This window comes from Myotis brandtii, unplaced genomic scaffold, assembly GCF_000412655.1.
Source record: "Myotis brandtii unplaced genomic scaffold, ASM41265v1 scaffold454, whole genome shotgun sequence".
In the NCBI taxonomy this organism is placed as follows: domain Eukaryota; kingdom Metazoa; phylum Chordata; class Mammalia; order Chiroptera; family Vespertilionidae; genus Myotis; species Myotis brandtii.
Genome location: NW_005367354.1, coordinates 2,651,599 through 2,662,886, shown reverse-complemented (window position 1 = coordinate 2,662,886; position 11,288 = coordinate 2,651,599). Strand labels below are relative to the sequence as shown.

Sequence of the window (11,288 nt, the reverse complement as noted above, 5' to 3'; positions counted from 1 at the left end):
CCCCCCCCCCCCCCCCGCTGCTTCCAGAAAAGGGCAAGGGAGGCGCCTTAGGGAGGGGTCAGGGGGGGGAAGCCGGGGAGAGGAAGCCCTGGTGGGGTTGCAGGGCAGGGAAGAATGGAGGGGACCAGCCCTGAATGCTGGGTCCCCACCCCGCCGCAGGGCCCACGGTGCTGGAGATGTTCAACACGCTGCTGCGGCAGCTGCGGCTCAGCATCGACTACGCCCTGACCGGGAGCTACGACGGGAGCTACGACGGGGCGGGCGTCAGCCTGGGCACCAAGATCATCAAGGAGCACGAAGAGCGCATGTTCCAGGAGGCCGTCATCAAGACCATAGGTGCGGGCCCCAGCGAGGGGCGTGGTCCGTGGGTGGGCGTGGCCCCGGAGGGGCGTGGTCCAGGGATGGCACCCCGGGGACTTCGGTCCAGGGCATTGCAGGATTGTCCTCCATGCATGTTGCTCACCAACACTGGAGGGAAGTGGAGTCCGTCCATGGTGCATGCAGCGCAGGGACTGCCCCAGTCAGGCTGAGTGGGCGCCCGGACTTGAGGCCACAGGCTAGAGAGGCAAACTCTTCCTGCGCCCAGTCTCCCGAGGCCCGCCTGCTGCTCCCAAGTGTGGGGTCGGAGAGGCGATGGGGAGGGAGGAAAAGGAAAGGAAGGAAGAGGAACGGGAGCGAGCCGTGGAGCACATGTGCATGCGCTGGGGCGAGGGAGGAACTACAAAGCCACCTCACGTGTAGGCTCATCACTTCCGGAGCCTTCCTGCCCGGAGCCATTGGAGCGTCCCCCAGCTCTGAGAAGCAGACAGGGCAGGAATCACCCCAGCTCACAGCGAGCCGCTGAGATTGCGGGTCTGCTTCCCTTCCAGAAAGGGCCAGGCTCCTCCGGGAGGTGGCAGAGCCGGTGTCCCGCGGCACCCGCCTCGGTGGGCACCCGAGGCTGCTGCCTGGCCCAGGGTCCAGGTCTCCACCCCAGAGACATTAGCCTCTGGCTCTGGACTAAGCGGAGGAACTGGAGCCTGGACGAGCGAGTCCTCTGGAATTATCTAGGTTCCTCCTCTGGGTCTTAATCGTCTCCCCCGAGAAGCAGCAGAAAGGCTGAGCTGAGCGACCCCAGCAGCCCTCGGCCTCAGGGGGGCCGACCCTCTCCACCATCTTTCTCCCGCAGGCTCCTTTGCCAGCACGTTGCCCACGTATCAGCGCTCGGAGGTGATCCTCTTCATCATGAGCAAGGTCCCTCTGCCCTCTCTGCATCACCCCATGGAGACGGGGAGGACCGGGTAGGTCCACCACGCCTTCCTCCCGCTCTCTCCTCCCTGGATCTCCCCTTACTTCTCTCATTCTGCTCTCAAACCCCTCCCGAGCCTTTAGAGGGGCCCTTGGATCCCACAGCAGTTCCTCAGGCTGCCTCCCTCCCTCCCCAGTAACCACCTCCCGCCTTGCGGGGAGCCATTAATTCCCGGTCTGCTTCCTGGCTCCGAGGTCACCGTCCTGGGTAACTCAACACATAAGCCTCGTGGGGAATCTAATCACGAGGGAGAACTACGCAGGCAAGTGTGGGGTCTCCACCCAAGTCACATCCTGGTGAGAGTGTGTCTCTGGTCCGCAGGGAGAACAGGAACCGGCTGACCCAGATTATGCTGCTGAAATCCCTCCTTCAGGTGAGCCTCCCGTCCCCTTCCTACTCTGCCTCTGCGGGCGGAAGCACCTCCCCAGGCCCAGGGTCGGCTCCAGCATACAGCTTACAGCTTGCACGTGCACAGATATGTCTGTGCGAAGGGCTGAGGTGGGACTGACACCAGCCTGTGTCCCTCTCACTTGCCTGGCTGGGCACACACAGCTGGGTCATCTGGAGCAGGTGGTGTGGTGTCTAATTTTCACACAGGTTCCTTATCAGCTACTGATAGCATTGTCATCTCTGTACTGAGATGGAACCTGCTGGTTCCCGCCCCTTCCCCCTCCAATGTCCTGTGCAGATCCTTCCCCACCATTCCCTCCTGGTTTCACCTCAGTCTCCCAGCCACAAGCTGTCCCTTCTTCGTCGTTTATGTTCCTCTTTTTGCATCTTTCAGCCATCACTGTGATTCATTGTTCTCAAACGTCGTTCCCATGACCAACCTGTTGACTGTAGAGATTCCCTAGAGATTCTGAGCCATCCGACTGCGTGGGGTCCCGACTCTGTGTCTGTAACAAGCTCCCCAGTTATCCTTGTGCACAGCCTTGGCCTAAACTCCGGACATCTCACAGCTACACGATTCTCCCAGTTGCTTTTATCTCCATCTCTCCTCACCTACCATCAATACAACCACAAGAATTTTCTGGAAATGCTGTTCCCCACGTATTGCCCCACTTTAAAGTGTAGGTCTCAGTTTCCAGTTGAGGTACATCTAGATTTCATACAGGCATACCTTGGAGATATTGCGGGTTCGGTTCCAAACCACGGCAACAAAGCGAGTGCGCAATAAAGCAAGACACACGAAGCTTTTGGTCTCCTAGTGCACATAAAAGTTATGTTTGCACCGTGCATACTGTAGTCTTTTAAGTGTGCAGTAGCACTATGTCTAAAACTAATATACATGTCTTTATTTTAAAATAATTTATTGCTAAAAGTGCTAATCATCATCAGCGCCTTCAGCGTCAGAACCTTTGTGCTGGTGGAGGATCTTACCTTCAGTTTGTCAAACAATGCAATGTCTGCGAAGCACAGGAAGCGAAGCACAATGGGCATGCCTGTCTTTTCAGACTGAAGGTGGAAGGTCTCCAATGCCCTTCCCTCCCTCGACTCCCCATCGCATCCCTCAGCCTTCTCTGTTCCAGCCATGGCAGCCTGAACAGCCCTCACTCCCACTCAGGCCTTCCCTCCCCTCCCCCCGCCCACACCTTTCCTGCCACTCTATGTTTATAGAGGCTTTGCATGCTAATGCTTCCCACATCTGGTTCCCTCCTCCTCTATGGATTCCTGCCATTTCTTCACATCCCTCACTGATTTGTACCTGGCATCTTAGTAAGGTGACATTTTGGGACGCGCTCGGGTACATCCCCCTTCAGAGAACACTGGTGTTTGCCTTTGATGGCGCCGGGTTTTGCTAGCTCCTCCGGGGCCTGCTGAATCGTCCAGGCCATTGTTTTAGAACATAGGGACTTAACAGTAAATATGTTTCACTGCTTTCAACTGCTCTGACATCACGTGGGATGCGTCTATGCCAATTGGCTTTGATCAGAAGACCCCTTTCGTGGCCATGAAGAGATGTAAGCAATCGCTGTGTGTGCTCTTGGTGGTTGCCATGCGCGTAGGTTCTGATTCCGCAGCCCAGCTGTAGGTTCTTCCTCTGTCTGTCCATCGCTCTGTGACCGTCCGCCCGCCTAGTAAGGCTTGTATTCACGGTGAGTCTTCATCAGTTGTGCCGATGGCCTGGGACATAAGTTCAGAGGCTCCCTGACTCCTGCTCCCCTCAGTGCTCATCCCTTGCTTGCTTTTAACCATTTAAAGTTCCTGCACACGGTCCCCATCCAACCACATGTCTACTGAGCTGAGCTGAGGAGGTTGTCTCGGATGTTGGTGTGTTCAAAAAAGTTGCCTCAGGCATCCAGGGTCCAGGGTGGGTCTGGACTGGGGGATCTGGACTGGGAGATGCCCAGAGAGGATGAATGCTTCAGACCCGACCTCTGCTGGCTGCTTCTCCATCGCCTCACTGCACCTGAGAAGGCCAGCGTTCCTAAGCATGGCCATCCTGGGCTCCCTTGCAGGTGTCCCTAGGTTTCCAGTGCAGCAATATGATGTCAGCCCTGCCCAGCAACTTCCTTGACCGCCTTCTGTCCACCGCCCTCATGGATGACCCAGAGATTCGTCTCTTCGTTCTAGAGATTCTCATCAGTTTCATTGATCGTCATGGCAACCGCCACAAGTTCTCTTCCATCAGGTGAACTTGGGGCCTCCTCCCCTGTTGATATGTGATGGGAGGAGACTCCGATAGGGCCACACATGCAGATGGGAAGACAACTCAGAGACTCAGTGAGACCCACCAGAGAACTGATCACAGACATTGACCCTGGGGCCCCGTGAGGGGAAGAGTGACCGAAAGAGCACTTGACTTGGGGGAGATAGGGGGTGGATTGGAGATTTGGGAGATAAATAGCACCTACTAAAGGAAGTTTTCAGATGGGGAGGAAAAGAATAATCTAGATCAATATTTAAGAAAAGGGGACAGGAACTAGAGAACTTGGGAGAAAGTAGAGAGTGGGTTAGGAACCAGGGCTGGAGGAGCACTGGGCGGCCTTGGTACAACCAATGACATCGGGATGACGCCCAGTGACACCACATGAGCTCTGACTAGCCTCACACATGGGCTAAGGTGGCCCCTCATGTCCCCTTCCAGTACCCTCAGTGACATCTCTGTCCTGAAGCTGAAAGTGGACAAGTGCTCCCGACAGGACACCGTCTTCATGAAGAAGGTTAGCAAATGTTACCTCAAGATACAGTGAATCCCCAGCAGGCCAGGCCCTGGGACCCTGACCTTCCAGTCCCCCAGTCACTGCTGACCACTGCTCCCGGAGCCGGCCTCCTCCCTCTTTGTGTAGGCAGGTTGAGCAGCCAACCCTCTGGGGTCAAGCCCCAGGGTCATACTCATCACCAAGGCCAGAATGAGGACCAGGGCCAGTGGCTGTGTTCTGCTCCTGCAACAATTTGGGCAGCGGCTTTTGTTGCTGGTTTGACTGGACCCAGCCTTCCCTAAATATGTACTCCTGCATGTGTTCACGTCCACTGGGCATCCTCTCCCTGGGGGTGGAAGTGGGATATACACAGTTTTCCCACTTTCTTCAGATTAGTTTTTCTATTCTTGCTCCTCCTGTCCCCACCCTGCCACGGTGGCCTTGCCCACACCCCTATCCCCATCTCCAGCACTCCCAGCAGCTCTACAGACACATCTACCTGTGCTGTAAGGAGGAAACGAACACACAGAAGCACTACGAGGCACTCTATGGCTTGCTGGCGCTCATCAGCATCGAGCTGGCCAACGAGGAGGTGGTGGTAGACCTCATCCGCCTGGTGCTGGCTATTCAGGTGGGACATGGGGGTCGGGATCGGGGGGAGGTCCTGTTGTGACCAAACACTAATTGGAGTGCTGGGTAGCAACTGCTTAACAATTGTTTTGGAGCTGGGAATACTGTGCCCTTGGTTGGCCATTCCTCCGTGAAGACCACCAGCCGTAGCCCTGTAGGTGAACCATGAAGAATGCCTACCCCATGGCTTCAGCCCATTCTCAGGCTAAAGGAGACCCAGGGAACAGGGTCATTAGCCCTCAGTAGTTCAAGCCTCTTGAAGAGTCTGAATGGGACTCCAAGGATTGCCAAGAGGGTGCTTATAAGCCCAGAGTGATTCCAAAGCAAATCATCTGGTTCCCAAATTTGCTTCTGAATCGCCTCAAGCATTTATTAAAAATACGTGTTTCCAGTTCTGTCCTGAGCCTGGGGGCCCATAGATTCAACAGGCCTCCCTTGTGACTCTTGGGCAGGCAGTGTGACACTACGTAAGGCTTTACACTTCCAAGGTCTGCCTGGGTGGAAGTACACTCTAGGCACTGGGGTATGGCCTTCAGATCTCAAAGATAAGGGTCTCCAGGGGCCTGAAGCTAGGCGGGCATTGCATCCTGAATTGTGCAAGCCTGGAAATTCAGTGGTGGCCAGTCTTAGGCCGCCTGCTTGATAGTGCTAAATCCTGCAAGGCCAACCTAGAAGCTATGATTGTCTTCATTCTGGAATTTGAGATTCCTTTGTATCCCAACCCCCTAGTACAAGCATGTCAAACTCTCGGCCCGAGGGCCACATGCCTCGTTTATTTGACCCGTGTTAGCTTTTGAGTTTGACATGCTTGCCCTAATAACTCCCACAACTTTCTCAACTTAACATGTGAACCCAATGTAGCAAGTCAATTCTGTCCTCCAAGCATCATGCAAGGTCTGTAGTGAAGGAAACAGCATCCTAGTGGTGGGCTTCATGATGAGGGTTTGGATAGTCAAAGTCACTGAAGCTGGAACTGCAAAGTGGGGGTTGAGGTCATCGCCTCTCGTGGATTGTTCTAGGGACCATTCACTTCAGCTTTAATAAGGATGGCTTCTGACTTCCAGGAAATGATGAGGCAAATGCTGATGAAGCTTAGTCTAGAGCAGTGGGCCATCTCCCTACGGTTGTGGGGAGTTTAGGCAGAAGGTGGGGCACCAGTATAGTTTGTCAATTAAAAACTGCAAACGCCCCTCTGTGTTGCCACAGGACTTGGCCCAGGTCAATGAAGAGAACTTGCCTATATACAACCGCTGTGCCCTCTACGCGCTGGGCGCGGCCTACCTGAACCTCATCAGCCAGCTCACGACAGTGCCAGCCTTCTGCCAGCACATCCATGAGGTTGGTGTCCTCGTGACCCTGAGATGTCCTTATGACTGTGAGAACTCAGGAAGCCCTCACTTGGGGTTTCCCCAGAACTTTTCCTTAATTGCACGAGCTCTGTGCTTAGTCATCCTCTTCATTAAAAATAGTAGCATCATTGCTTTCTCGCCTCCCCCGTACACTTGCCTGCCAACTATCCTCCCACTTCTCACCATCTTAATAGCTTTCACCTTCCTTGTCAAAAATTTGCAAAGGATACCGAGGGAAACTCAGCATGTCACTGTCCATCCAGATGTGTTTGCAATGCACCAGGGCTTGGGAACGGCGTGACCTATGCTCCATTTTCCAGGTTTAAAGAGGAACAGGTCACAGAAGCAAGAAAGAACAGTCTCTTGGGAGCTAAGTCCCCTGCACTCGGAGGACACTTAGTGCATATGTGTCAGTGGGGAGAGCTTGAGCAGACCGCCCGGCTGCTCTGAGGGTCACTGTGGTCTGAGTTTCTCCCTCAGAAGCCAGCTGTAGGGCGCTCTGCCTCCGATTTGCAGGAGGGAGGAAACACTGAGTGGGCGGGAGCTCTTTCATTTGCTTGTTCGGAGCTCCCTCTCCCTGCTGCACCCAGCTCATACCTTGTGATTCCTCCCAAACTCCAGGTGATAGAGACCAGGAAGAAAGAGGCCCCGTACATGCTCCCTGAGGACGTGTTTGTGGAGAAGCCCAGGTGAGGGGCGCACCTGGTACATGGTCCAGGAAATCAAAGGCAGCTGAGTAAGAAGGTGGGCGGTCGGAGGCAGGGGCTTAGGCTTCTATGGGCTCTAGGGCTGAAAGTGGAACCTGCCCGTGGCCCATAGGTCCTGGGTCAAGTTCAACAGGCATCGTGACTGTAATACACACCTTGAGCCATCTGGATGTGTTGTACCATATAGGTTATGTGATGCTCCCTCTGGGCGCTGTGACCAAGCCCATCGGGGAGGAATCCTGGAGCAATTGTTCCAGACAAGACACTGCCATCAATCGAAGTGGCATTGTCAGGCTGATGTCACTTCAGCATCGGAGGAATGCGAGGAAAAGATATTCTGGGGGAAAATGTCCAACACCAGGGGCTGGCTTTATCAATTATGGCCATCCACACAGCAGATGACTGCTAGCCCATTTACAGTGGTGTCAAAGAATAGTTACTGTGATATTAATGTGATATATTCACTATAGAGAGGTACATGAAATAGATCATAGAACAGGAAGGGGGCAGTGGTTGTGTGTGTGTCACTGCAGGATTCTGCTCACTGAAGGTTATCTCTGGAAGTGGGACAGTGGGTGATTTTTTCCCCATTTGCATCTCCGTCATTTGGTATAATGAATGTTGCCTTTATAATAAGTTATTAGGAAATCATCCTCGTTGCCCACGGCTCTCACTTGCCTCTTCCCTCCCTTGTCGTCCAGGCTGTCTCAGGATCTTGATGGAGTGGTGATTGAGTTCCTCTTCCGCCAGAGCAAGATCAGTGAAGTCCTGGGGGGCAGTGGCTACAACTCAGACAGGCTCTCCCTGCCCTACATCCCTCAGCTGACAGGTATGAGCCCTGCTCAAGGACTCCCAGCCCTGCCTCTGGCTTGTCATGGCCAAGTAAGGGCCTGAGTGTAAGGGACTTCAGTCGCCTTCCATGGCCCCTTGGATGTCACACAAGAGCTGAAAGGCACAGTGGAGATCTACGGTGAGATCCTCTGGATTTCCCCACCTCTCCTCCTCAGTGCAGGGTCCTTAGAAGTAACTGGCCCACAAGATAGCCTGGCTTGCGGATGGGAGAGGCCCCACTGTGCCACACACGGGCTACGGAGACCCAGTTCTCTGTCACTGACTCCCAAGATGACTCCCGGCACCTCTGAGTGTCCATTTCCTTGACTGTAAAATAGGTATATTAACAGTACTAGCCTTACAGGGTGGGTGTGAAAAGTACATAAAATAATGAAGGCAAATGCGCGTAGTAAATGCTACACAAATGACAGCCACTAGTGCTCTGAGCAGATGATGCTTGCACAAGTTGAGATATGCTTTCTGCCCATAAGAAGCTTCTTTGTGCTCATCAAGGATTTCAAAATCTTAGACCTAAAGAGCAGAACCCACCATCCTAAAATGGGCAGAGAAGGCCCAGCCGTAAAATCCAGCTGTAGACTCCACATGCCCTGAGCCCTCAGAGGACGTGAACCAGGCAAAGGCAGAGGGCGTGGGAGATGGTGCCAGGGGCGTGATCCTGGCTCGCTCCCCGATGGCTAGGAATCTCGCTTCTGGCTTCTCCTTTCCCAGATGAGGATCGCTTGTCCAAGAGGAAGAGCATTGGAGAAACCATTTCCCTGCAGGTGGAGGTGGAATCTAGGAACAGCCCTGAGAGGGAGGAGGTGAGTGTCTCCCCCAGACACTGTCCTGGTGAAGCCCGGCATCCCCAGGGGAGGGCACCTGCTCCTGCCTTCTATGCAGTCAAACACTCCATGCTCCAGGCCCCCCTAACTGCACAACACAGGTAAGGTTGCACCGAAAGTAAATTTCTCAGGGAAGTCCAGTTTTCCTACTGTCATCCCGTAGACCACAGACATTTCCATCTGGAAGAAATGCTCTGTATCCACCTTCCTCCCTACTGCACTCCCATGAGGATGTCATAAAAATCGCTCTTGAAAGACTTGTTGGTTGCCATAAAGGTGCGCTTTTAAAGAGAAGACTGCAGCTCAAACATCTCTCTCCCATCTCTTCTTGAGGGCTGTGAATATCTAGTCTCTGTCCAACTTCATAAAAATCGCTCTTGAAAGACTTGTTGGTTGCCATTCGCCATTCACGGTGGAGACAAACATGCTCCATATTGGAAATCAGAAGGTTAATAGGAGAGATGAGGGCGAGGCGCACCCATAAAGGTGCGCTTTTAAAGAGAAGGCTGCAGCTCAAACATCTCTCTCCCATCTTTTCTTGAGGGCTGTGAATATCTAGTCTCTGTCCAACGGAATATGTGCTATCTCCCCTGCCATTATTTCTTCTCCCTCAGAAAATAAAGCAGATGTAGGGAGAATAAGGGGAGAATAAAGGATCGTAGTGGAAATTCCAAATGTACTTCTCAAATGGGAAAGAAATGGGGAGGGGACTTGGAGGAGGGAGAAAGAAGTGAGGACTTGGACAAGAAGACTTGTGGAGTTTGGAGCAGGGACAGTTTCTACCCATTAGGGCTGGTGTGGCCATGGAGGACAGTATGGACACCTAGTCTTTCTCCAAGGAGCAAGGAGAACTCATTGGGCTCGAGATCAAGCCTCCCTGTCACCATGCCCTCAACCTTCACTTACTGGGGGAGACCTCCAGTCCCGGGCTTTTCAGAGCTTATCTGGAACCTTCCCATGGAAGGAAGGAGGCTAATTGGAGAAGTGAAATGAGGTTGAACCAGGCCCTTCCAGCTCTACAAGACTGGGAATCTAAAAAATGTTAGAACCGCAGCATGAGTTGGATGCTACTCCCCCACCCACATCCCTTAAGTCCTCAAAAATGTGATTCAGTTCTTGAAATTGACATTTGAGATTATATGGCCATCTGCAAATATAATCTCTTCTTGCTTCCAATATTTTCTGTTAGGTATCTGAAGATTTTTTTTTTAATTACACAGTGTTTTCCTCCCACTGGGCTTAATGGGACAAGCCAGGGGGAGGGGATAGTGGGTTCTTTTAGGCGAGACTCTAATGAGGGATTAACCTCCCACCCCCATGTCATGACTCTTGGAGAGCTTTCGGAGACCCTGGTGAGAAGGTGGGTGTCCTGGGGGAGTTTCTGCCCATTGGGACATTCTTTGAGAAGTGAAGGGGCTGCCAGGTAACTAAGGAAGCCAAGGCTGCGTCCTCTGATTCCTCCCCCACCCCCCCGCCCGCCCCACCTTTGTAACACTTGTCCCCTCTCCCTCAGCGAGTACCAGCAGAGGAGATCACCTATGAGACGCTAAAGAAGGCCATAGGTAAGTGGGAGGCCCCCAGGGAGTCTGTTGGAGGGGAGGGCAGAGCTGGGTCTTGGTTGCAAGCGAGTGGGTGTGTTGTGCAGCCCCATCTGCTGTCTTCCCGAGGATGATTCAGCACAGACTTGAGGGCAGACATTGTGGCTTCCTCTGAACTCATCCCAACTCCCAAAGCTGCAGTGGGAAGCCCTGCTCTGGTGAGGGATCAGTGTTGCCCTGTGTCTCTTAGGTCAGACAACCCTTTTTCTACTGACTGCTGCCTTTAAGGTAATCCACTGAGGGTTACAGCCAGTCAGGTAAAAAGCAGTTGTGTATAGAGACTTTGACTGTTTTTTGTTAGAATGTGATACAGAAGAACAAGTTGACCAATGAAATATATTAAGAACAAATCATATTAATATTTATTTAATAATGGCAACAGATTTCTAAAATATTTTTATTGATTTCAGAGAGGAAAGGAGAGGAAGAGAGAGAGAAACATCAGTGATGAGAGAGAATAATTGATTGGCTGCCTCTTGCATGCCCCCTACTGGGGATCAAGCCTGCAACCCGGGCATGTGCCCTGACTGGGAATCGAACTGTGACTTCCTAGTTCATGGGTCCACACTCAACCACTGAGCGACACCAGCAGGCGGCAATAGATTTTAAAACGTAGTATTATGTCTTCTGTCTGAAGTACTTCAAATGAGAGAATTTTTCTGAATGCTGATGACAAATTTTGTCTTCAAATGCCAGACCTTTTTTATCTTTGTTGTCATTGATGGTACTCCTGAACGTACACACTCTGCCTTCTTAAACAGCGAATGATGGACATATTTGAGACCCCTCCCCTTTTTTCTCTAACTCATTTTGGATACCAAGAGGAATATGTACACAGCTTCATACCGCTCTGCCATAGGGGTTCTGGGCTGGCTTTTGTGGTCTGTCTGGCCTTTTCAT

At 52.6% G+C, this 11,288-nt stretch overlaps 1 protein-coding gene across 3 annotated transcripts in view; it reads left to right on the top strand.

Moving 5' to 3' along the window:
- The window catches only part of EFR3B (EFR3 homolog B), a 95,142-nt gene that overhangs the window by 81,355 nt on the left and 2,499 nt on the right, over positions 1-11,288 (top strand). For all 3 annotated transcript variants that reach the window (XM_014546670.1, XM_005874909.2, XM_014546671.1), the window contains 11 exons: positions 160-336; positions 1,169-1,280; positions 1,610-1,661; positions 3,748-3,920; positions 4,377-4,452; positions 4,901-5,062; positions 6,268-6,399; positions 7,032-7,099; positions 7,819-7,946; positions 8,678-8,769; positions 10,304-10,352. In XM_014546670.1, the coding sequence (XP_014402156.1) occupies positions 160-336; positions 1,169-1,280; positions 1,610-1,661; positions 3,748-3,920; positions 4,377-4,452; positions 4,901-5,062; positions 6,268-6,399; positions 7,032-7,099; positions 7,819-7,946; positions 8,678-8,769; positions 10,304-10,352 (1,221 nt within the window). The remainder of the gene's footprint in view (positions 1-159; positions 337-1,168; positions 1,281-1,609; positions 1,662-3,747; positions 3,921-4,376; positions 4,453-4,900; positions 5,063-6,267; positions 6,400-7,031; positions 7,100-7,818; positions 7,947-8,677; positions 8,770-10,303; positions 10,353-11,288) is intronic.